Source organism: Canis aureus, chromosome 5 (genome assembly GCF_053574225.1).
Source record: "Canis aureus isolate CA01 chromosome 5, VMU_Caureus_v.1.0, whole genome shotgun sequence".
NCBI classification, from domain to species: Eukaryota; Metazoa; Chordata; class Mammalia; order Carnivora; family Canidae; genus Canis; species Canis aureus.
Genome location: NC_135615.1, coordinates 76,709,455 through 76,735,875, shown reverse-complemented (window position 1 = coordinate 76,735,875; position 26,421 = coordinate 76,709,455). Strand labels below are relative to the sequence as shown.

General features: G+C 52.7%; 1 protein-coding gene across 1 annotated transcript; it reads right to left on the bottom strand.

The window, feature by feature from the left end:
* Positions 1 to 3,775: 3,775 nt before the first annotated feature.
* E2F2 (E2F transcription factor 2) lies at positions 3,776 to 26,124 on the bottom strand. Its single transcript, XM_077899162.1, has 7 exons — positions 25,858 to 26,124; positions 19,996 to 20,101; positions 17,542 to 17,761; positions 16,710 to 16,868; positions 15,569 to 15,683; positions 13,406 to 13,598; positions 3,776 to 7,224 (listed from the first exon to the last, which is right to left on the bottom strand). The coding sequence occupies exons 1-7, from the start codon at positions 26,107 to 26,109 to the stop codon at positions 6,935 to 6,937; spliced, it is 1,335 nt and encodes a 444-aa protein (XP_077755288.1). The 5' UTR covers positions 26,110 to 26,124; the 3' UTR covers positions 3,776 to 6,934.
* Positions 26,125 to 26,421: the final 297 nt, after the last annotated feature.

The window sequence follows — 26,421 nt, the reverse complement described above, 5'->3', positions numbered from 1 at the left end:
GCTAATTGCCCTGGTTAGAACCTCCAATACAATGTTGAATAGAAACAGAAGGAATAGATATCCTTATCTTCTGATCTGAGTGAGGAAGCATTCAGTATTTTACCATTAAGCATGATTCTAGCTGTGGGTTTTTCATAGATGCTCTTTATCAAGTTGAGAAAGTTCCCTGCTATCCCCAGTTTGTTTAAGGTTGTTCTTTTTTTAAGTGTTTCATTTTAATTCCAGTATAGTCAGCATATGGTGTTATATTAGTTTCAGGCATATGACTTTCTTTTTTTTAAATCATGAAGTGATTAAAAGTGATTGAATTTTGTTAAATATTTTTTCTGCATCTATTGAAATGATCACATGGTTTTTATCTTTCATTCTACTGATACATTAATTGATTTTCAGATTTTTGTTTTAAGAAAGAGAGAGAGAGAGAGCACCTGTTGGGGGGACAAGGAGGGGAAGAATGAGATGGAGAGAATCTCAAGCAGGCAGCACACCCAGTGGGACTGCACACTGAAACGTGGGGCTCGATCTCACAACCCTGAAATCATGACCTGAGCTGAAATCAAGTCAGATGCTCAACTGACTGAGCCACCCAGGTGCCCCTGATTTTCAGATTTTAAAATAACCTTGGGATAAATCCCATGGTGTGTAGTCCTTTTTATTTATATGTTGCTGCATTTTGCATGCTAGTATCTTGTTGAAGATTTTCATAACTCTATTCATAAGAGCCAATTGATGGATAGTTAGATGTTTACAGTTTGGGTCTATTATCAATAATGTTGCTATGAATACTCATGTGCATGTCTTGTCTTTGCATGGACATGTTTTCATTTCTTTTGAATAGATACCTAGGGGTGGAATTCCTGGGTCCTATGGCAATTTTAGCTTTTTAAAGATTTATTTATTTGAGAGACACAGAGAGACAGAGAAAGAGAGAGAGGGGAGGGGCAGAGGGAGAGAGAGAATCTCAAGCAGACTCCCTGTTGAGCTCGGAGCTGGACTCAGGCCTCAATCCCATGACCCTGAGATCATGACCTGAACCAAAATCAAGAGATGCAGCTCCCTGCATGGGGCCTGCTTCTCTGCCTGTGTCTCTTCCTCTTTCTCTCTGTGTCTCTCATGAATAAATAAATGAAATCTTTAAAAAAAAAAAAAAGGTGGGGGGCAGCCCAGGTGGCAAAGCGGTTTAGCGCCGCCTTCAGCCTAGGGCGTGATCCTGGAGACCCGGGATCGAGTCCCATGTTGGGCTCCCTGCATGGTGCCTGCTTCTCCCTCTGCCTGTGTCTCTTCCTCTCTTTCTCTCTCTCTGTGTCTCTCATGAATAAATAAATGAAATCTTTAAAAAAAAAATCAAATCAAGAGATGCTTAACCGACTGAGCCACCCAGGTGCCCCAGTAGTTTTATATTTTTGAGGAACTACCAAAATGTTTTCCAAGTAGTGGTACCCTTTTACATTCCCATCGGCTAAGTATGAGGGTTACCTGAGAATTCATTTAAACTAAATGTTTCGGGACACCCACGTGGCTCAGTGGTTGAATGTCTGCCTTCGGGTCAGGGCGTGATCCCGAATCCGGGATAGAATCCCACACCCGGCTCCCTGAGAGGAGCCTACTTCTCCCTCTGCCTGTGTCTCTGTCTCTCTCTCAACTAAATAAGTAAAATCTTAAAAAAAAATAAATAAACTAAATGTTTCTTCATCTATAATAACACTGACTTCATAAACTCAGGGAGATTATGGTAATAACACTGACTTCATAAACTCAGGGAGATTATGATGTGTGAAGGATTTAGCATGGCACTGGGACCAGACACACATAAATCTCAACATATGACAACTTTTTTATGTTCCCTTGTCTTTACTAATGTCCTAAGCTTCAGACCTGACTTCATCTACCTGGATGAGATTATCTTCATGCCTTCCGCGTAAACTGACTTCTTTATTTTTTTTTTTTAAGATTTTATTTATTTGAGAAAGAGAGCACACGATCAGGGGGAGGGGCAGAGGGAGAGGGAGAAGACGACTCTCTGGTGAGCAAGGACAGCCATGTGGGGTTCAATCCCAGGACCCTGAGATCATGACCTGAGCTGAAGGAGCTGCATAGCAGACTGAGCCACCCAGATGTCCCATGTAAACTGACTTCTTGGTGTCAGGTTTCACACCCTTCTCATTAGTCTAACTATTCATGGTCTAACAGGACCCTAGGTCTAACCTAGGCCCCCATCCCACTGCCCTCAGGGTTTGTGTCAACCTGTTTGGCGCGGTGGGCTTTCCCAGGGCAAAAGCTCCAAATTGGCCAAGGTGGGGCAGCAGACAGTGTTCCATGAAACTCTCTTGTCTACTGAATGACAGGACAGAAAATATTCATTGTTCTGCTTGGAAGGGAGGTCTCCTATCCCCCATATATCCTAATTCCAGGCTAATCCTATTTATCCTTTAAGTCATAGTTTGGGCATCGCCTCCCCCAGGAAGCCTTTCCTAATGAACCTCCCTCCTACTCCTATAATGTAGGTTACTGTAGCCATCAGGTTATTTGTAATTGTATTTTTATACATCTGTGTCTCATGAACATCCTAAGGATGGGGACTACTTTTATTTACTTCAATCTCCTCTGTGCCTAGCACATAAGAGGTGTTTAATAACCCATAAAGAACTATATCTGTGTGCAAAGTATTAATGGTTACATTGAGTATCTAAGCAAACTATAAAAAAGGCTCTTGGGATGCCTGGTGGCTCCGTGGTTGAACATCATCTGCCTTTGGCTCAGGTTGTGATCCCAGGATCCTAGGATCGAGTCCCGCAAAGAGGGAGCCTGCTTTTCCCTCTGCCTGTGTCTCTGCCTCTGTGTCTCTCACGAATAAAATAAATAAAATCTTTAAAAAAAAAAAAGCCTCTTGATATGGGCCTTAAGGAGTAAGCAGGCACCTTCTCAGTTGGAATGGAAGGGAAGGCACGCTGGCTGAAGTGAACAGTATGTGTAAAGGGCCAGCAGAGGGAAAACATTTTTTAAAGATTTTATTTATTTATTCATGAGAGAGAGAGAGAGAGAGGCAGAGACACAGGCAGAGGGAGAAGCAGGCTCCATGCAGGGAGCCCGATGTGGGACTCGATCCCAGGCCTCTAGGATCTCGCCCTGGGCCGAAGGCAGGCGCTAAACCCCTGAGCCACCCAGGGATCCCCAGAGGGAAAACATTTTCGGTAACTAAGAAGTCCAATGTGGCTATGGTGGGTGGGACGCAGTGGCCAGTGAGGGTGCAGAGGAGCCATCCCTTAAACAGGAGTGACATAATCAGAACTGCACTTTAGAGGGAACTCTGCGGTGGTGGAGGGTATGAGTACTCCAACTGCAGCTGCCTTAGAAGTACCTGAAGGACTCACTAAGTTCCAGATTCTGGGTCCCACTCTGAGTTTTAGAAGGTCTGGGGCAGAGCCTGAGAATATGCATTTCTCCCAAGTTCCCTGGTAATGCTGGTCCTCGGACCATACTTTGAGAAGAGTGACACGGAGGATGGGATGGAGAAGAATGGGTAGCCAGCTTGCCAAGCAGTCCAGGTGAGAGGGGATGGTGGCAGAGCAGGGGAGGTGCTCACATTTTAAATCTGGGTGCTGCTAACTCTTCAGTGGCTTAATAGTAAATTTTCAGGCTTGGTAATAAGCCAATGTGAGAAAGAGGGGCTGTTTCTGGGGAGAAACCAGCCAGGTGGTCAGGATAATCCCCACCTTTGACCTGAGAGGACCAGATCCACACCACACTCAGTAATGATTTTCAGAAAGCACAAGAGTCAAGGTGTCTAGAGTTGCCATTTAATGCCCAATTATCACAACAGGAGGTTTACATGGTGCTCATCAAGGCAAGACCCAGTGTAAAACCAGCCCAGAGGTAAAAGACCTGTATAGGGTCCCAGCACAGGGACCAGGTTCCCTTGGGCCTAATCACCCTTGAGACACATGTGCCGTATACAAGGCTTCTTCCCTCACCCAGGAACCAGCAGGCTGGCTGGGCTTCTGGTCACCCAGGGTCCTCGTGGGAGAACAGCGTCCTGGGATGAGGTGGGGACCCTGGGACACAATGATGAGAACCAGACAGCTGCTTGCAAACAACCCCAAAAAGGTTTTCACTTCAAATGCACTAAAGCCACACGGCACTCGGATGTGGGAACACCCCAACGCTTTTACCAAGAACCAAACACAGGGAAGAATGGAGGTTGAGAACACTTGGGGAGGGAAAGTCAAGTCAAAACCATCCCAGAACCAGCTTTCTGATTTTCACAATCCCCCTCTTCCTCCCACAGCAAACACTGGTCCAACCACAGCATTGCTGTGGAGAAGGGACACCACCATGCTAGTCTAGAGAACACTTTTAATGGAAAGGGAAATGGGAGCGTGTCCCTGGTTTGAGGAAATCTCTCTGAATCTCCAACTCTACGCTCCCTGGAGCCCCTGAGCCTCTGGCGGCCCTGGGGACACAGGTGACTTGGGGGTCAGAGAGCAAAGTGGCTTTTCTTCAACCCCTAGTTCTAAAGTTTACATGGCCCCTAAAGGAAATAACCATCCAAAATGCATTCTTACAGCACTTGATGGAACTCTGAGAGGTTTCAAGTGTGTCACTGGCAAGAAAGAGGCGTGAGCTTGTCACTCCCCACAGTCTGCAGCTTGGCCTGGGCGGTCCAGTCCCGGGGCCGGGCAGGGTGTGGAGGGGATAGCCCAGGACGGAGGCAGCTGCTCAGGGCACAGGCCACGGGCCCAAGGGGCAGCCCCTCTGTCCAGCACTATGTCTGGGCATTTGGGGAATGAGCTTGCATTCTGGCCAGACTTTACTATTAAACCCATTCCCAGTGGGTCCTGCAGGCCTCTTCTCCCTTTTCTCTGATTTAATTCTAGGAGAAAACTCTAGACAGAGCCAAAGGCATGGAAGTCAAACATCGGTCTTCAGAGATGGGACATGGGTAAATGGCAGCCCCCCAGACCACAGAACAGCAAGGCCATCTCGGCCGGACTCCCATGCCCCTCTGCCCCCATGCACATTCCACGCATCACTCCCATCCCCTGCCCAAGGGCCAAGGTCATCCCTTGACTCTGGATGTGGTGGGCTTCCAAAGAGATTTCTGATGAGACTCCTGAGTGTCTCTGGGGAGGGGAGGCCAAAGCATTTCCATAAAGCAGACAAAATTAGCCCTGTTTCCAGGGCTGGGCAACTGTGACCTGTCGACGATTCCTATGAGGGCATAGTTTGGGGCCAAGGGAAGTTGCGAAAATGACAAGGTATGACTGTCCCCGTATGGGAATTAGCTCACATCAGACCCCCCCTCTAAAGAAGTCCACCTCCCAAACTTCAGATGCCAGCTTCTGGTCAGCAAAGGAACAATCCCATGAGGCCAACTACATATTTAAAACCAACTTAATGCTACAAACTTAAAAAAAAAAAAAAAGTGCTGCCCAGCTGAGCCCCTGAGGAAACCTAGCTCCCTGAGGGTGGGTGGCAGGCCTCTTAGACCACCATCCCGGGTGGCCTCTCTCCAAAGGGCACAGCCTTGGTTCAGCCCAGGGCAGCCCCGCTCCAAGTTGGGTGGGGAGGAAAGCTGATCCCCTCCCCTACACCCACACCCAAATGGGCCTCAGAGACACTGTGGGATGGACAAGCCTCTGGGTGGGACGTGGCGGGGCGGGGGCGGAGAGCAAGAGACCTCAGGACCCTGAGACAGGTAACATAAGCCAGTCTCCCCATTAGCTGCCAAGGTCTGATCTGCAGTGAAGACTCCTCCTGTCAGCCCTGTGGCATTCCCTTGACAAAAGGAGCCAAAATGCCACCAAGTCCTGGTCACCTCCGTCCTGGGGGGACGAGGAAGGTCTGTGTGACAGTGGGTGTGGAGAGAGGAGATCTTCAAAAGAACGACTCCTTGAATAAACAAAAAAATCCTTCTAGGGAGGGGAGGATAGTACCAGCAGCTACCAGAGGGGGTGCTTTCTGGCAGTTTCTTGTTTTAATCCCATCTTTCTCTATGGTGGACTGCCGCTCCCTCCCTCACTGTAAGACACCCCTTGTCCCAAGCAAGAGGCAAAAATGGAGGAAAAGTGCCCTAGGCAGCCACTCTAGCTGCTTCCACGCTCCTGTCTGTGCCTCCCCGGGGGCTCTTCAGTGCTGACTCCCTGGAGGGTCACTGTGCTCTAAGGGGAAGGAGAGGTAGGGAATTCCATAGGAGCCGCCCCTGGGATGGCTCCCGGCAGCCATCTCTGAGACAGAGGAGACCAGGAGTCCAAGGCTGCGCCTCAGCTGGAGACCAGGGGCAGGAGAAGCCAAAGGGCCTGTGGCCACCATCTACTGGCATTATGAGGCCTAAGTGCAAGTAGCCTTCTAGCAGACTGGACGGCTCCCCAGCGACCCAGCCCACTGCTGCGGGGAAATCCGGGAGGCGGCCTGAGGCCCTGGAAGCCCCAGCCGGCCCTTGGACAGTAGACCGCACTGGGCCTGTCTGAGAAGTCTTACTAGAAACTAGAACAATCTCCCTGCTAAAAACTCAGGGAAGACAAACAAAACTCAACCTGAAATAAATACAAAGGCATTAAGTGCTTCTTGATAAATTCAGAGTCCTAATTCTATCCCTGGTCCCAAAGCCAAAGGCAGGGGCAGGGCCTTTCCCTGGACTTGGCTGCCTCACCTGTGGCCCTTCACGTCAGAGGTCAGAGGTCAGAAGCTGGACGGGCCTTCCCAGGCCCAGCTTCCATCAGGAAAGAGAGGACCCAAACCCTGATACACTCCTCCCCCAGATCCTCTACATGCCCGCACCCCGAGACAGCTTCGGCTGGCTGGGGGGCAAGACAGAGAAGAGGCCCCCATACCCTGAGGGCAACACCTTGTGTCCCACGTCCCTGTGCGGGCAGAGGGCCTGTCCATCTGTGAGGAGGTAGAGACAGGGTGGGCTGCTGACGGCAGGCAAGGCCACTCAATTAATCAGCAGGTCCCCGAGGTCATAGGAGTCGAAGAGGTCACTGATGCCCTCACCCCCGTCCAGGCCCCACAGGTAGTCGTCCTGGTCCAAGGGCGGGGAGAAGCTGATCAGGGGAGAGCTGCATGGCAGGGTTGGGGACAGGAACTGGTCCTCAGTCTGCTGCAGAAGTGGGTGTGGCAGCTCCAGCATGCTGTCGGTGGCCTCCAGGGGGACAAGCGGTGGTGGCGGTGGTGGTGGCGGTGGGGCTGGCGGCTGCAGAACCTGCTGGGGAGTCAGCGCTGGCGCTGGAGACAAGCAGACAGAGGTCATACCTGGACCTGGAGCACAAGAACAGTTCTCCTGTTCTCTGGACGACTGTGCATCCTCTTCTCTCCTGCCACACACCCAGTGACACGGGACACCCTCCCTCTCTGGGCACAGCTCTAGCCACCGCCCTCATTCTCCCACACTCTCTCTCCAACTCTTGAAGGAGGTGGGATCTCTTGCTCCCCAAATCCTACCCCTTGGGGCGTCTGGAAGTTGGAAGAGCCTGTGACTCTTGATCTCAGGGTTGTGAGTTTGAGCTCCCCACCGGATGTGGAGATTACTTAAAAGTAAAAATCTTTAAATAAAACAAAAAAATCCTACCCACTTGCACCATCAAAGCTCTGGACGCTGAAAGCACAGTCTCTGTTTCCTGCATCACCAAATTTCTTTCTCTCCCAGATCATTCCCATCATCGCACAGACACATTCTGAGGTCTCCTAAAAAGCATCCTCCCCGACCTCATGACTCTTTCCAATTCCCACCCAGTTGACTGCTCCTTTTTATAGCAAAATTTCTCAAGAATTGCCTGTACTTACCCTCCACTTCCCCCCATCATGATTCATTCTTCAACCCCTCCAACCTGGGGTCTGTCCCCACCATGCCACTCAACCAGTGACCTCCTATCACTAGACCTAATAGTCAGTTCTCGGCCTCATCTTACTTGACCGTCCAGCATAATCTGGCGAAGTTATTCACACCCTTCTGGAAACACCTTCTTTACTTGGCTCTAGTACACTAGATTCTCCTGGCTTTCTTTTCTTTTTTCTTTTTTTCTGGTTTTCTTTTTAAACCTCCTTGGCGGGCAGCCCAGATGGCTCAGCGGTTTAGTGCCGCCTTCAGCCCAGGGCGTGATCCTGGAGGCCCGGGATCGAGTCCCACGTCAGGCTCCCTGCATGGAGCGGGCTTCTCCCTCTGCCTGTGTCTCCCCCGCCCCCCCCCCGCCCCTCTGTGTCTCTCATGAATAAATAAATAAAATCTTTTTTTTTTTAAGATTTTATTTATTTATTCATGAGAGACACAGAGAGAGAGAGGCAGAGACACAGGCAGAGACACAGATACCTCTGCCTAGGTATCTCAGCTAACCCCAGAACTTAGCATGTCAAAACCAAACTCCTCAAAACCAAACTCCCCTCAATTAAGGGACCACTACCCACTCAGCTGCCTAAGCCAAAAGGCCCGAGAATCACACATAATCCTGCCATTTCCACAGCATCCTGCCCAGCAGTGAGATGGGTCACTGCCACAACCGAATGAATTCTGCAAGCTGCCCATTTCTCTCCAGTTCTACCACTGTGACGCTTGTCTAGCCCATCGTCTCCCACCAGAGTGCGACTGGGGCCTCCTTACCGGTCACCTTGCCTCGACTCTGCTCTAGCTTAAAAATGGCTGGGAAGAAAATCCAGGTTCCACCGGGGATGAGAAGACTCTGCATGATCCAGTGCCTGCCTGACTTCCTGCTCCCTCTGTCCTGCCTCCCTCTGCTCACACTCAGCCTCTCCAGCGACACTGGCTTGGCTGTTTGGAGCACACCAAGTGCATTTCTCCTTAGAGGTCACAGGGTGACTTGCTACACAGGAACAAGGAATAGGCACCGGGACCCCCGTCCCCCACATATCCTGATGCCCAGAATCTCACCATTGGAGTCATGCCTTAAGCCCCAACCAAGCATTCCTTGGAAAATACAGCTGTGCTGGTGTGTCCGCCTGCTTGATCAGCCCCTCACTCACCTGAGTGTGTCTGTGGGCAAGTGACCTAATGTGGACGAGCCTCTGCTTCTTCACCTCTAAAATGGGGGTGATCCTACCCACCTCACAGGGTTGCTGAGAGGATTCAGTGAAAAGTGCTGCCCTCGTCAGTGAGAAGAGCTCCAGTTTACCAAGGGCTTACCATGGCTGGCTCTATGCTCAAGGAGAGGCGTGTTTCACCTCCTCAGACACTCAAGTGGCCCCACAGGAGGTGAAATTGTGACCCCTATTTACAGATGAGGAAATAGAGGCTCAAAGGAGCCAAGTAAATATATTTGAGTGAAAAAAAATGCAATGTTTCTTTAGCATGTTGCTGAGACCTGCAGGGGTTCTAGAAGGCCTGGCTTGGGAGGAGGGGACGGACCCAGCTGGGACCCCAGCCCCACCCCTCACTAGCCTCAGTGTTCTCTGAGGAGAAGTGAGGCTCCACCTCCCCAACATGCTGAACAGCAGGGAGATAAGGCGCGTGGAAGCTTCTGCTGTGGGCCTGGCCGGACCTTGCTCTCTGGCGCTGTTCATCACACCCACAAGGGCGGTGCTCTTCATCCTGTCTAGGCCTGCACCACACTCTGATGGCTCAGACTCACTTTGGTATCTCCAAACCACACAGAGCAGGCGGCTGGTTCACAGAAGCTTTTTAAAAAATCACATTCATGGGACACCTGGGTGGCTCAGCGGTTGAGCGTCTGCCTTCGGCCCAGGGCGTGATCCTGGAGTTCTGGGATCAAGTCCCACATTGGGCTCCTTGCATGGAGCCTGCTTCTCCCTCTGCCTGTGTCTCTGCCTCTGTGTGTGTGTGTGTCTTTCATAAATAAATAAAATATTTAAAAAAATAAAAATTAAAAATCACATTCATGCTGTCTCACTCCCTGTAACCCACCCAGTAATCATGAGGGCTTTAAATGTCCTGGTTTTAGAGACGGGAGAAGAGTGGCTCTGAGGGGCTGAGACACCAAGTCACAGTGAGATGCAAACTCAATTCCCTGTCTCCCAGCGTCAACTCTGGCGCTGTAGCCACACTTAGGTTTACCTCAGAATGTCAGAGCCTGGAGCGATGTTAGAGGCAACGCTTAACCAAAACCCTTCTGTTACAGACGAGAGACACTGATGTCCCAGGGGGTAGTGATTGCCCCTGGGGATGCCAGAACCTGGGTCCCAAGACCAGGTATGGCTCCTGGTGCTCAGACCTCAAAATGACTGCTTCAGACCAGACTGAGTGTGTGTGTGGGGGGGGGGGGGGGAGGCGCACGTGCATGCCTTCCAGGAAATGTCCTTCTGTTCCCTTTGCCAGGGACATCACTAAGAGACCACATGGTGGGACGCCTGGGTGGCTCAGTGGTTGAGCGTCTGCCTTCAGCTCAGGGCGTGATCCCAGGGTCCCGGGATCGAGTCCCACATTGGGGTCCCTGCATGGAGCCTGCTTCTCCCTCTACCTGTGTCTCTGCCTCTCTCTGTGTGTCTCTCATGGATAAATAAGTAAAATCTTAAAAAAAAAAGGGGGGGGGGGGCAGCCCCGGTGGCGGGGCTTTAAAACCTTTAGGAAAGGTTTTAAAACCTTAAAAAAATAAAAAGAGAGAGAGAGAGAGACCACATGACAAGGGTGGAGAGGGCACCCATGGCACGAGCCCTGGCATAGAGCTGGCTTCTGGGCCCCCACCAAGTGCTCTGTCAGCCTCTACTTCTTCTGGGAGAACAGCTGTTCTGTAAAACCCAGGTTAAAACCTCACCCTTGCTTATGCTGGAGGGTCCCCACCTCTGCCCCAGGTCTCCAAGGACATCTGACGTGAACGTGGTTCTAACCTGAAGAGCTGTGCTCTTGTTGACAGCAGAGTGAGAAAGCAGAGCAGAGGAGGAGGGAACACAGGGTGGGGCACAGGTCTGGAGTGGGAGATAGGCCCTGGGAGGTGCCCGGAAGGGCAGATGGCTGGTGCAGGGACAAGTCCGGGTCCCCTGACCAGACCAGGACACAGGAGAGGTCACCAGAGAAGAACTGGAGGGAGGGGAGCATCTGGGTTCTTGTCCAAGCTTTGCCACCAACTTACTGTGTGACCTTAGGGAAGTCGCTTGCCCTCTCTGAACTTCAGCTTATTCATGTGTAAAACGAAGGGCTAGGGGATCCCTGGGTGGTGCAGCGGTTTGGCGCCTGCCTTTGGCCCAGGGCACGATCCTGGAGACCCGAGATCAAATCCCACATCGGGCTCCCGGTGCATGGAGCCTGCTTCTCCCTCTGCCTGTGTCTCTGCCTCTGTCTCTCTCTCTCTCTGTGACTATCATAAATAAAACAAAACAAACAAACAAACAAACAAACAAACAAAAAACAAAGGGCTGGGTTGGCTCAGGGCTCAGCAAACTTCTGTAAAGGGCCAGATGGTATTTTAGGATTGGCGGGATACTTACAGTCCCCGTCACTTTCTTCCCATCCCCTAACTCTTTAAAAACATGAAAACCGGGATCCCTGGGTGGCCCAGCAGTTTAGCACCACCTTCAGCCCAGGGTGTGATCCTGGAGACCCAGGATCGAGTCCCACATTGGGCTCCCAGCATGGAGCCTGCTTCTCCCGTTGCCTATGTCTCTGCCTCTCTCTCTCTCTCAGTCTCTCATGAATAAATAAATAAAATCTTTAAATAAATAAATAAAAACATGAAAACCTTTCATAGCTCATGGGCCCCTTAAAAACAGGCCAGCTCTCGCCTGCAGGCAGCAGTTCGTGGACCCTTTGACTTAAAGAAATGGAATCCAGCCTCTGTTCTGGAGACGCCCCACCAAGCCTCTTCCATCAGACCTGCTTGAGCTCCGGTTTGTTTAAACACCAGGGTTCTACTGAAAGGGATTCTGCTGCTAAAATAAACAGAAATTTGGGATCCCCGCGTGGCTCAGCGGTTTAGCACCTGCCTTCGGCCCAGGGTGTGATCCTGGAGACCCGGGATCGAGTCCTGCATCGGGCTCCCTGCATGGAGCCTGCTTCTCCCTCTGCCTGTGTCTCTCTGCCTCTCTCTCTCTCTCTGTCTCTCATGAATAAATAAATAAAATCTTAAAAAAAAAAAAAAAAAAAAGAAAGTTGAACAATAGCCTCCATGGCCTCAAAGTTGCTGTCAGTCTGACGTGATGCATGATGCCAGTAAAGGGCAAAAACCATCCTGGGGGGCTGGTAGGGGGCTTCCCAGGCTCTCATTTCCATTCCTTCCAGACTCCTCCCCCGGACCTCTCCTTGCCTATCTGCCCCTGGTGACTGCCGCAGGCTTCCAGCCACCCAACCACGTAAGGCCAGCTTTAGCTGTACGGCCCGCCTCCCAGACAGGGTCAGCTCAGCAGCCCCTTCCTTGATTTATTCCAAGCTCACAGAGAGAGGACTCGGCTAGGAGTGTGGAGACCAAGGGTCAAGACACAGTTCTGCTCTCTCCTAACTAGGAGACCTTGGGCAAGTCGCATCATCTCTCTGCCTCAGTTTATTTACCTCTAACCTGGGAACAGTTATGCCTACCTCAAGAATTGCTACAAAGAATAATGTGACAGTAGCTGGACCTTGTATGTAGTTGTGGTTTAAACAATCTTAGTTACAGAGAAAAATAATAAAATAAAGATAAAAATAATTAGTTAAAAAAAATCTTAGTTGAACTTTCCTTCCCAAAATCTGTAGTTATGGGGCACCTGGGTGGCTTAGTGGTTGAGCATCTACCTTTGGGTTGGGTCGTGATTCCAGGGGCCTGGGATTGAGTCCCGCATCGGGCTCCCCACCAAGAGCCTGCTTCTCTCTCTGCCTGTGTCTCTGTCTCTCTCTCTCTGTCTCTTATGAGTAAATAAAAATAAAATCTTTAGGGATGCCTGGGTGGCTCAATGGTTGAGCGTCTGGCTTTGGCTCAAGGCGTGATCCTGGAGTCCCAGGATCAAGTCCCACATCGGGCCCCCTACATGGAGACTGCTTCTCCTTCTGCCTGTGTCTCTGCCTCTCTCTGTGTGTCTCTCATGAATAAATAAATAAAATCTTAAAAAAAAAAAAGGAAAAAAGAAGTGTGGTTCTAGCAGTTGTGGCTGATTTACATTGATAAGAATAGCTAGCAGTACTGCCAGGCACTGTTCCAAGCGCTTTACCTATATTCATTCATTCAATTCTCACATCCTAGGAAGTAGATACTCGTAGTTACGACGCCCAACTTACAGATGAGGTTAAGGCAAAGCGGGGTTAGGTGATGTGTCCAAGGTCACATAGCTGGTAACTGGAAGTGCTGGGATTCAAACCCAGGACCCCTCTGCCCCAGAGCACCATCAGCTACCCATTGAGACAAGAACACGCATGCTTTATAAAGTGTAAATGGCAAGCTGGCCCTTCGCTGCCCAACAAATGTTGGCACGTAAGAGGAAACTCTAAGGCTGGTTGCCCTCCCCACCTCCTGTCCCTCTGGACAGAGGGTCCTACCTGAAGATGCCACGGGGTCTGTCATCCCAGGGTCAGTGCTGCTGCTGGGCTGGGTGGAGTCAGGGCTGGGGCCAAGGGTGGAGGCTGGGGGGAGGCGCTCCTTGGCAGGACTGTCCGGGTCCTGAACCTCCTCTGGGCACAGGTAGACTTCGATGGGCCCCTGGGTGCTCTTCAGATAGATCTGCAGGTTCTCCTAGAGGCAGAAGAGAATCCAGGTCACGGCTCTGGGCAGCAGGGCACTGACTCACGGATTGGGGTATACGGATGGACATCCATAGACACCCATCCATGTGAGCAAGCTCAACTCCTGAGCTGGGCCCTGCCGCCTGCCCCATCTGACCTGTGGCGGGCATCTGCTCCTTCTGCCTGTCTGGTCCCCAAGCTCCCTTCTTTGAGGGAGAATATCTTGATTTTCCTTTGGGAAACCACTCCACTCCTATTCTCAAGTCACGTAGTTGAGAGCGGGGGGGACAACACCTTTCCCAACCGCACCAGGTGAGCTTGGGGTGCAGGCTGGGAAAATCACAGTGATGGTGACTTGTTCAGGGAAGCACATGACTCAGCTCAGTCCACAAGTGTCAGACCCAGGACTCATGCCGGACTTGGAAATGGAAACCCCCTTCCCAACTGGCCCCCCACCTCCAGCTGGTCTCACACGAAAGCTACCATTGCCACCGGAAGAGGGGAGCCCGCCTGGGAATGGATGCAGCACAAAGAATGGCAGAGGAAGACAGAGGGCATGGGGTGAACCGAAAGTCAGTTTGAGCTCTAGTTTGAGTTTGAACTCTACACCTATCAGTTTGAGCTCTACATCTAGCCCTGCCTGCAATTTCCAAATCTCCCCTCTGGATCTGTCACCCCCCCTCCCTCCCCCCCATTTAAGCCATTTGGACTGGGCTTTGAAACCAAGAGTCCTGATATTTGGCTTTCCCCTCTCCTGCTTCTTCCCTCCCATGATCAACTACACACGTGCCATTCTAATACGCACATCTCCCCCTATTTCCCCTAACAAAAATCCTGTTCATTCTTTAGGACTCAATACATGTAACCATCTATGGGCTCTTCCTCCAGCTGTCCTTTCTCTGGGCCCTCACAGCACCTTTAAGTCTATAAATGGCAGCATGACTGCTTGCTTGGGTCTTTTTCCCACGAGGTCCTGAGCTCCTTCACGGCAAGGGTGGGGGTCTCATTTATTTTAATGTCCTTCCATTAATCGAATTATTTCTTGAGCATGTATTATGTGTCCAGCTCTGGGCTGGGAGTGCCACCGGAAATGCAACATGCTTTTGTAGAGCTTACACTCTAATAGGTAAACTACAACGTAATCACATAATCACCAGTATATCCCAGAAATGGAGGTTAAGTGCCATAGAAAAGCCCAGGTAGTTATGAAATCTGGGGGGTAATCGGGGAAGGCTTCCTTGAGGAAGTGATTTTGAATTGAGACCTGTAGGATGAACAGCAGTAAAGCCGGCAGGGAAAGGGAAGAGCACTTCAGTGGGAGAGAGGGTAGCAGAAGGTCTTATACTGGAGATGAGCTTAATGTGGTGGGGACACTGCAGAAAAGTCAGTGTGGCTGAAGCAAAGCACAATGAGAGAAGAGGCGGGTGAGGTCAGAGCACAGAGGGCCTCATAAGGGAGTATTAAGAATTGTGGTCTTGGGATGCCTCGGTGGCTCAGCGGTTGAGCGTCTGCCTTTGGCTCAGGTCCTGATCCCAGGATTGGGGATCGAGTCTCACATTGGGCTCCCTGCATGGAGCCTACTTCTCCCTCTGCCTATGTCTCTGCTTCTCTCTGTGTGTCTCTCATCGATAAATAAAATCTTAAAAAAAAAAAAAAAAAAGAATTGTGGTCTTGAACCTAGGCATGGTTAGTAGGATTACGGTGAGCACAAATACCACGGTATGTGGGATTCAGGACAGCAGGGGCTGGTGGGATGCAGAAAGATGCCAGGACCGGAGATTTTCTTGGGCCAGTATCTGACGTCTCTTGTCCTTTCCAGCTTCTACTGTCTCTGCCCTAGATCAGAGACCACCAATCCTGCTCTGGGCACCAGAATGGATCTGGGAAGCGTGAGGCCAGGCAGTGCCAGGGACAGAGCCTACAGAGCAGCCTGGGACCCTCCTAACCCTGCTCTCCACCAAATGCTCCCCCCCGACTCACCTCGTTCCTGTCAGGCACTTCCAGTCTTGTCTGTGGAGGGGCCTTGACAGCAATCACCGTCTGTTCCTTAAAGTTGCCAACGGCACGGATGTCCTGGTAAGTCACATAGGCCAGTGTAGAGGCAGGAGAGTCAAGAGAAGCAACTGGTGAAAATTCAAACCCCAGGGGCACCTGGGTGGCTCAGTGGGTCCAGCGTCTGCCTTCTACTCAGGCTGTAGTCCCGGGGTCCTGGGGAGCCTGCTTCTCCCTCTCCCCTGTCCTGCTCATGCTCCCTCTCTCTTTCAAATAAATAAAATCTTAAAAAGAAAAAAATGCTCCAATAGCAACAATTTCATGTGGATCAAGCAAATAGGGAGGATTTGTAAACATTAAGAACTGTCTATGGGGGACACTTGGGTGGCTCAGTGGTTGGGTGGCTGCCTTCGGCTCAGGTCGTGATCCTGGGATCCAGGATCAAGTCCCACATTGGGGGACTTGTCTGTCTTCTGTCAGACTTCTGTCTCTGCCTCTATCTCTGTGTCTCTCATGAATCAATCAATCAATCAATGAATCAATCAATCAAACTGTCTATGGTGGGGGCACCTGGGTGGCTCAGTCGGTGAAGCATCTGCCTTCAGCTCAGGTTGTGATCTCAGGGTCCTGGGATTGAGTCCCTACATCGAGCTCCCTGCTCAGCGGGGTGCATGCTTCTCCCTCTGCCTCTGTTGCTCCCTTTTGCTTGTGGTTTCTCACTCTCTCTGTCAAGTGAATGAATAAAATATTTAAAAACAAACTGTCTATGGTGATAATTCTAAGTGGAAGAAAGCTGGATATAAAATGTTGTGTATAGCAGGCCCACGCTATGTTTAATCACCTGTACCCTGTGTATAGTATAGGTAAGCGACAATGGCTGTGTTAGGTGGCAACGGTTTCTCTCTTTCCTCCATTTTTCAGATGTAAAGAAATGGACTTACTTTTGTGATGAGAGTAACTTTGATAGACTTGTGAGAAAAAGCCAAGGAGGAAGGAAGACACAGACCTGCCAGACCCGGAGGGCGAGTTAGCCTGTGCAGGGAGGTACCACACGAACTCAGGATAGATCTGAGCATGCAACAGGGCCCTGCTCCCTGACCCCCCACCACCCCACCACCAGACAGGATATCTCTTGTTGGCCTTGTCCTCAGTCAGGTGCTTGAAGTTCAGGGAGCAGCTCTGGATGAGCTGGTCCAAGGCCTGCTCCATGCTCATCAGCTCCTTCAGCTCCTGCCCCAGCTGCTGCTGCTTCCCAGGCCGGGTGGGGTCTTCGAACATTCCCCTGCCTCTGGGAACAGAGCAGTCCCCCCAGTTCAGTCTCAGTCCACATCCAGGGGCATCCACCCCAGGGCTGCAGGGCAGACCTGCACAGATGGCGAGGAACCCCAGAATGAGGCCATTCGCATGGTCTACACAGTGCCCCCTGGGTTGTGCCAATCAGTGGTCCTGCCTCGCTTCCAGGGAGCTGCTAGGAATTGGAACTTGAAGTTCGGGGGTTGGGCTAGGGAAAAGAAACAAGTCAAGCCTGATCCCTCTTTTGAGGGGCTCTCAACACTGTCCACCCTATGTCCCAGCCTCCCCCAAATGCCTTGTCTGGATTCTCTTAGGGTCATGCCAGGGGCTACAGGTCTGCTCTGATCTTTGCAGGAGGAAAGGAGCCCGGAGGACTCATATCTCAGAGCTGGAAGGAGCGTGGGTATGGTCCAGCTCCCAGGAGACTTTCCTAAGCTAGAAGACAGGAATCTTGAGATTCCTAACTCAAGAGGATCTGGGTACTCTTAGGTCTTTACATGTCCTAGAAATGCCTCTTAAATACACTGGCTCTGCTCCCAGCATGCAAGCCTATCAGATTATTGCTCTCAGCTCCAGCCCTGACACACACCCATTGGATATCACCCCCCCAACTTTCACCCATGACGTGTGCACCCACTGGTGCCATTGGCCCCAGCCCAGGCACTCACACCCACTGGATGTTGTTCTTGGCCTTCTTACGGATGAGCTGGATACCCTCCAGCACATTGGTGATGTCGTAGATGCGCCGCTTCTGCACGTCCAGCACCTCGGCCGCCCAGTTCAGGTCCAGGACCCCATCCTTGGATTCACTCAGGAGGTAAATGAACTTCTTTGTGAGCAGCCCCAGCGACGTGTCATACCGAGTCTTCTCTCCAGGGGACTTGGGGGCTGAGGAGGAAAGGGTCCCAGTTACTACTCAGGGAGAGCCAACCTGGGGTCCACTGAGCTGGACCCATTAAGGACCACCCTTCACAAGAACACAGGAGCGACCACTTTCCAGTTTACAGAGCACTGTGAGGCAGGAGGTCATTCGCCACCACTGTCCAGGCAGGGAGCCTGATACCTAGAGAGGGAGCGACTTGTTTAAGGCCTCACAGGTAGGGGCAGGGGCAGGATGGAAACCAAGCGTCTTAACTGCTGGTTCAGAGCATCTTTCCACCATAGCTCAGGGCAGCCGTAGCAACACCACCACCACCACCACAACCACCACCAAATACTGTGTGTAGGTCACGGTTCCAAGCACTTTCCATAGACAACAAATTTAATCTTACAACACCCTATAAGTCTGCTGTACAGCCATCCCCATTTTATGGATGAGAAGACCAAGGAACAGACAGGGAAAGCAACTCGCTCGGCTCACTCAGCTAGAAAGTGACAAAGCTGGGATTTAAATCCAGGGTCTCCAGAGTCTTTCTTCTTAACCATTCCCCTCTCCTGCCAGCTACGTCAGGAATCTGGAATTAGGTAGATGGAGAAACAGGACGATGCGCCAGGACTCGAGAGCATTTTTAGACTTGCTTTTTCTTTCCACCTGTAGCCTGATAATGATTATCTGAAAGGAATCAGTCCTCTACTATCAAATAGGGCAGGTTCATGAAAAAAGATCCTTTCTTAATGAGGTTGATGTCACAAGACCACATCCCAGCTGCAGCATCTTAAACCGCAAGAGGACTTTGGCAATCAAGTGACTTGCAAATCATACAGCAAGCTCGTGGCCAAAGGAGTTCTGGAAACTGAGTTTTGGAGAGCCTCAGATTCCTCCAGAAGGGGACTTTACGATCCGTCCACATCCGGGTGGCAGGCATTTGGCACACAGGCTGCTTCTGTCAGGTTTCGCACCCTTGGCAGACACTACTAACGGATCAGCGTGCTTACTATCTCTCAATAAAATTCTCCAGGCAGCCTCCACCGATCAACAGACGGGAGGGCCAACTTTCTGATCTAGCTGTGCTTCGTTTTACAGACGAGATAGCCAAGGCTCACAAGAGGAGTGACCAGAGTCCTCATGCTTCCCACCTAAGAACATACTTTCTTCATGGGGGCCTTTGACCCCCTCCCCCCAAACTATTGTTTCCCTCTCAGTTTCTAAAACTCCGACTGGAATCAGGGTATTGACTGAACATATCAGGAGGAAGCAGCAGAAATTCCCGGCGGCTTAGCTTTCAAAAGGCACCCACCCGGGCAGCCCCTGGATCTTCGTCTCTGAGCCTGCTGAGTTAGAATAATCCAGGCTTCACTTCCCTTTGAATCACTCACTGAGCTCTCTGCCTGTGGGAGAAAGACCCTGGTTAGCCCTGCTCCTCTTTAAGCTGGATTCTCTCTTTTTAATTTTTTTTAATTTTTTAATTTTTTAAATGATTTTACTTATTTATTCATGAGAGACACAGAGAGAAAGAAAGGCAGAGACACAGGCAGAGGGAGAAGCAGGCTCCATGCAGGGAGCCCGACGGGGGACTCGATCCCAGGTCTCCAGGATCACACCCTGGAATGAAGGCAGGTGCTAAACCGCTGAGCCACCCAGGGATCCTGATTCTCTCTTTTTTAAAGATTTTATTTATTTCTATGACAGAGCACAAGCAGGGGAAGTGGTAGCTTGAGGGAGAGAGAGAAGCAGACTCCCAGCTGAGCACGGAGCCCGACATGGGACTCGATCCCAGGACCCTGGGATCATGACCTGAGTCAAAGGCAGATGCTCAACCGACTGAGCCACCCAGGCACCCCTGGGTTCTCTCTTTTAGAAAAGGTCAGACTGAACAAAACATAAACTTTAAAAAAAAAAGAAAAGCTCCCAAGTACAACACCAGCCATCACGTTCTGGTCACGAGAGTGGCATATGGCGTGGGAGAAGCAGTGCTGGCTTGGGTTGGAGTCCTGACCCCCACTCACCAGCAGTGTGCCCTTGGGCAAGTCACACAAGCTGCCTCCTCAGTGAAAGGGGGATAGTGTGCCCTACAGGCAGGTCCCCTGAGAGAGCACAGAGGCATCTGCTTTGTAAACCGGGAAGTGCGCCACAAATAGGCTCCTGATGATGTGGGTGAGGCTGCTGCTGCCCTCTGCCCCTGCCCGCCCAGCTTGCCCTCGGAACCCCCCACCCCCGCCCCCACCCCATGAGCTGGGCTTACTTCTGGGGCTGGGAAGGCCCTCCACTCTAATGCACTTCCCCTTGGGAGTCCGGAATTCAGGGATGGCTGGCCTCCCGATCCCCTCCAGGTCCAGCTTCCTTTTGGCCTTGGAGACAGGAGAGAGAGAGGCAGAGTTTGAGAATCATTCTCCTTCAGTCTCCCCCCCACCCCAAGTCGGGGAAAAGAGGCCACCAGCAGCTGCTTTCTCTGCCTCGATTTACCCCCAGTCCTGGTGAAACCTCATTGCACTTGGTGAGGACCCAGCAGCGACTGGCCAAGTGAGCCTCCAGGGGAAAGGGAGTCCCATTTTCGGAGGAGCACACGACACTCTCATCCTGAGGCCCAGGTACTCGAAGGTTACGGAAGCCAGTCTGGCCAAGACCTCAAGGTTCCTTAATTACAGGCCCCAGGGTCACTTCTACATCCGCCACCCCCCACCCCCACGCCCAGAGGATGATGCAGGGAGGAAGGAGTGGGTAGGACTCAAACCACATCAGGCTGGGGAGAGCCTCCCACCCCAGCAAGTGCAAAAGCAGCTGGCCCGCCTGCCCTGGTGCCCATCACAGCCCCACAGCTGGCCCTTATCAGGGTGGGGCTGGGCATCCGCCCGGGCCCAGGGGACTTCCTGGCTCAGTGCCACACCCCAGGGAGGTGCCCACTTCGGGAAGCAGAGCAAACATTCCCCACCCCCATGTTTGGGCTCCAGCTCCAGGGCCCCGGGGCCCCAGGGCCTCCTGAATAGACTCCATTTGCCATTCTTTCTTTGCCGAGAGGGGCAGACAATGAATCCTTCCCCTGCATCTCAAGGACAAACAGCTGAGGTCCCCCTGCTCCCCCTGCCTGTTCCCGCCAAGCTTGGGAAACACCTGCTGGGGAAATCAAACCACAGACCCATCTGCTCTTCTCCACCCCGCTGCCACCAGGCCCCAATTAGGCCCAGAAGCTGCACTGGCCCGGAAGGGGCCTCTCTCCTGCTAGGGCTGGGCAGGGGCAGGGCTAGGCTACTGGGGCACTGGGGCACAGGTCAGAGGCCTGGACCTGACTCTCCCGGCTCCTTCACGGGCTTGCTGTGTGTGTGGGACTCGGGGAAGCGCTCCACATCCAGGAGCCTCAGTTTCCTCCTCTGTAAAATGGAGCAGAGAACACCCACCTTGAGGGACCGTGGTGAGGAATCAAGGAGATAAGTCCTGCAAAGTGCTCAGCCTGTGGCTCAGCACACAGTAGGTGTTCAGAACATACAGAGTCCCTTCCCTGAAATCCAGGCTTGGTCTCTTCCTTGACACACCCTTCAGGGGCCACCAAGCCTATTTTCTTCCTCTTCCCTAATCACCCAGACACCTCTAAGTTGGTTGGGGCAGAGAGGTCTATTTTAACCTTTGACAGTGAGGTCATGCTCGGCAGGGCTGAGACTTCTAACTGCTGCTGAGCACAGCTGGGGTGACAGGTGTGGGAAGTGGTGACAGCTCTTCCGGCCATCAGCTCCCCTCCCCGCTCCTGCCTCCTCCAGGAAGTCCTCCCGGACTGATTCCAGGTCTGACCCCAAAGCCACATACTAGGCTGTCTCAGCTCTATCCCACACCCATTCCCTGAGAATTTGCTGGAGTTTGAGCAAAGGCCTGGCTATGCCCACCTGCTCCCATTACTTTATGCAGGCATACCAGTTCCCTCCATCTCACTGTCCCTCCCCTTGTCCTATACCTCTCCTTCTTTTGAGAAGCCTGGATATGAGGCTTCCACCCCTAGCCAAACCTGGACATGATCCAAACACTTCCCTGCTCATTCCTCTTGAAGTCTCTCTGGAATATTCTTTTTTTTTTTTTTTAAAGATTTATTTATTTATTTATTTATTTACTTATTTATTTATTTATGATAGACAGAGAGAGAGAGAGAGAGAGAGAGAGAGAGAAGCAGAGACACAGGAGGAGGGAGAAGCAGGCTCCATGCCGGGAGCCCGACGCGGGACTCGATCCCGGGACTCCAGGACCGCGCCCTGGGCCAAAGGCAGGCGCCAAACCGCTGAGCCACCCAGGGATCCCCTGGAATATTCTTTTCTTAACCTCTCAGCTGCTGAATTCCAGATTCTAGGGAATGTGACCTATCTTGTCTCTAGAGAAAGGCCCAGTCATTCATTGAGATCTTCCACATGCCCCGGGCTAAGCCCCAACATTCAGCGCCTCACAGAGTCTCCCCAGCACTGCCAACCCCCATTTAACAGCTGAAGTAACCGGGACTTGGCGAGCACCAAGGTCTTTATCAATCCTGGTCAAAGTTGTCCATCCCAGGACCGTGCACACATCCCTCAAGAAGAATGCCAAGAGCAAGGAGAGGAAGGGAAGTCAAGCTGAGTTCTACCTGAGGCAGAGCCGGGACAGCCCAGAGTCACCCCAACCAGGTCCACCTCCCCCACCCAACAGGAGCCAGGCCCTGCTGAGTTCACAGAACACAGGAGGAAGAACCTCACTACCTGAAGAGCGGGTACAAGATAGGAAGGACCTTGAACAGAATATCTGCATCGGGCCTATCACGTGCTCATCAGTCCTGCAACATCAGTATTGGCAATCTCTCCTTGCAGATGAGAAGTGGAGACTCAGAGAGGGTAAGACACATGCCCAAGGTCACACGGGCAAAGAGTAGAGCCAGAGTTTAAACCCAGGACTGTCTGGCCCCCAAACCACATACTAGGCCATCTCAGCTCTATCCCATGACCATTCCCCGAGAATTTTCTGCAGTTTGAGCAAAGACCTGGCTGTGCCCACCTTCCCCCATTACTTTATGCAGACATACCAGTTCCCTCCGTTTCTCAGTCCCTTCCCTTATCCTATACCTCAAGCAGCAAAATGTCCCTCTTCCAAGGCCATCTCCCTGATACCTTAGGGCATAGCCCACAGATGGGCCTGGGCCTACAGAACAGAGGTGGCAAAAGACAAGCCCAGAAAGATGAGAGCCAAGGAGAGCCTGAGCAAAGGCCTGGGAGTCACATCCATGGGGGTTCCCACCTGGGCCTGCCTCCTTCTTAGCTGGGGGAGCTCAGCAAGTCAGTTGACCTCTGGAGCCCCACCTGTGAAGTGGGGATATCTGCTCCACCTCGTCCGGGATTCAGCGACAGTGCTGCAAAGCGCTTTGCTCACACAAGGAAGCTGCTATCACTAAAGCCCCAGGGGTACCAGCATGGGGGGAGTTCAGAGGTAAACTGAAAAAAAGAGAGATGTGCCAAGAGCCCAGGCCAGCCTGGCTCTAACCTGGACCCTCCTAGGAGGCAGCCCCTTTGGCTGTTTCTTAAAGGCCTGGTTAGGATTCGAACTCCCCCTGCCAACCCCAAGGGAGAAGAGCAAAGCTCCTTCCTCCGGCAGCACCAGAAGCCAGAGGGTCAGAGACTACCAGACACAACCTCACCATGTTGTGGGACTCGAAGGTGGGACTCAAAGGTGGGGAAGAGAATTGCCCAAGGTCACACAGGGCATAGAGCCAGGCTTCTCCTAAGCCCTGAGTCCTAATTTAGACGACGGGGGTAGGAGCAAGTGTTCCAGACCCCAGCTTTACCACTCCATAGCCTGCATTTCCACATCTGACCCGCCTTGTATGGTTCTTCCTTAAAATGTTCCTTTGCTTTCATAGTTCTCAGGGGGACTTTGGAAAAGACAGACAAAAGGAAGGAGAACTGTGCAGAATCCTTTCACAGTTCCCGGCAAAAATGAAACCGAATACGTGATGTGCGTGGCAGGACTAGGGACCCCATAGAGGAGCATCCCAAGCCTTCCCCGGAGGGTGCTGGAAAGAGCCTCAGACAAGGAGTGAGGAGACCAGGGCCCAGGCCTTCATTCTGCCGTTGAACTTGGTTGCCATCTCTGAGGTCCCTTTAAACAGCAGCTCCCCAACAAATCCTGCTCACCCTGCACTTTGCAGCCTGGCCACAAAACAGTGGCCACACCCAGGGTTGGGTTTGGAGCTGTTCCAGGTCACACCCTGGTAAAATGAGTAAGCAGGGGGCCAGGCCTGCCCACAGGGCTGGGGGCCATGGGGCATCTGACAGGAGAGGGGGCTCTGGGCCTGGCAAGCCTCTAGGGTAGTCTGATGTAAGGAGACTCTCCCACTTCTTGGCTTGTGACTTGGACAAGTGACTTCACGTCTCTGCTCAGTTTCCTCATCTGTAAGATGCCTCATCCCAGGCATCTTGGCCGAGATAACGAATGTGAAGAGTGCCAAGCAGTGCCTGGCACACAAGAGGCGTTCAGTAAAAGAGAACCATTCTTGCTGTGATCACGGAGCCCCTCTGGGAGGGAGCTACAGACAGATGCACCCGGGCTCCTCTGGGAGGGAAGCAGTTCAAAACCACAGCTGTTACTGAAACGCAGCCACTGAAACCCCGCCTGAGCGCCTGAAAGCAGCTGGCCAGAGGAGACTGCACCCGCCACTGAGCCCCTTCCCCGGGGGCAAGCCAGCTCCTCGGTCAGGCAGTCCTGGGAAAGTCACGGCTCCAGAGAAGAAACCGATGACCACCAGCCTTGGTCATATATCACCCTGTATGACCTTGGACAGATCACATCCTCACTCTGCGCCTCAGTTTCTCCCTGGAGCTACTCATGCCTCCTACTTCACAGGGTACAAAACTGGTTTAGGCTGTAAAATGCTGAACATAAGAGAGATAACCCATTGTCAGTTATCTTTGGCTGCTTGATCTACAAAATGGGAATAGCACCCCTGCCTCCTTCCTCCTAGTTGGAAATCATGAGCAGGAAGAGGTTCTGGAAAGTTTAGAGCCTTGAGCACCGGCAAAGCAAGATTCCAGTAGCAGGGAGCATGTATCCAGGGAGGACTGGGGGTCTGTGTCTGCTCACTGACCCGGGTCCGAGCAGATGCCTCTACGGCAGTGAGGGATGGTCTTATCTCTGCACCTGACTATTCACCACTCACAACTAAGCAAACTGCAACAGCCCCACCTCCCCTCCCTGGAGCCTCTTTCCAAAACCCAGGACCTGGAGCTGGAAATGACCCGAGATGAGTTAGCCCAAGGACCCCATGTACACATGCATTTTCAAGAAAGGGAAATCTAAGTCCGGACTGGAGCCAAGACTTGTCCAAGAACACAGTAAATTAGTGGCAGTCAGGACCAGAAACCAGGCTCCCCACCCAGCACCCAGTTCCCCCAGGGCTTTTCCCACCCCACCCACCCCTTCCCTATGGTTGTTTCCATTCTCAAGGGCTCCAGGAATTCCACTCCCACAAAACACACCCTGTACCTAGTGCCACCACACTTTGGGCCCTCCCTGGCAATGGCCCCCAGGGGGCTTGAGAAAGGAAATGTCCATCTGAATAGGCAACCCAGGGGCCTGCCCCCAACTTGCACCTGCTACTCGCTGTCTGGGAGGGCGGATAATTGGGAAAGAGCTGGCTGTGCTGGAAATCTGAAGTCTGTCCAAGCCGGACTGGACCTAAGAGACACTCCAACCCTGCCCCCGTTCTCAAGTCCCCCTAGGTCAAGCCCTATACCTGGACGGTAGCAGATGCCCACTACCGGCTTCTGGACCACACAATGAATGAAAGAATGAAGGAATGGTGGCAATGTCGCCTCCGTGGACCTCCCCAAGGTCACACGGTGCCCTGGGGGGTAGTGGGCTGGGTCTCCACACTCCTCCATCCAGTGTTCACGCCACTCCACGGCACAGGATGAGGTTATTTCATCCAAGCCCGAAACGGAAAGGCTCTTCTACTCAGACGTGCAGGGCAGCGGGGCGCTCTGGAAGCTGCAAGCTCTCTCTTCCCTCCCGAACTCCTCCTGGGTCCCAGGCGCTCCTCCCTCCTTCCCCGCACCCGCAACAGCACAGGGAGAAGCGGGGGGCGGCGGGGGCAGGTCCCCAGCATTACCGGCAGCCGGCCAGCCGGCACGCAGCGCACCGCTTGGCCCTCGGGTCCGTGCGGGGTGGCGTCGAGGCAGGTGCCGGCCGCCGCAGGGGGAGGCACGGTCTGCGGGTACAGCGAGGTGCAGTAGGTGGCGGTGGCCGGGCAGAGCTGGGGGCTGCTGAGGCCGGGCGGCCACGGCTCGGTAGGGCTCATCGCGGGCAGTGCCTTGGAGGGCGGCCCGGCGGCTGCAGCCGGGGCCCGGGGCCCCCGCAGCATGGCGAGCGCCGCGCCCCCTCCCCACCCGGGCTGGCGCGCCGCGGGCACCTGCGGGCTCGGGACCCGCGGAGGCTCACACGGCCGGAGGCATGGCGCGGAGCCGGGGAAGCCGCCAATGGACGCCCGCGGGGCACGGCCGGACCCTCCCCTCCTGGCCGGCCGCCGAGCCCAGGGCGCTTGGAGATCCCCGCTTGGAGATCGCCCCGCGGCGGCGGCGGCGGGGGCGGCGGGGGCGGCGGGGGCGGCGGGGGCGGCGGCACGGCCGGGGCTGGCCCGCCCCGAGGGAGGGCGGCGGCGACCCCGCACCGCCCC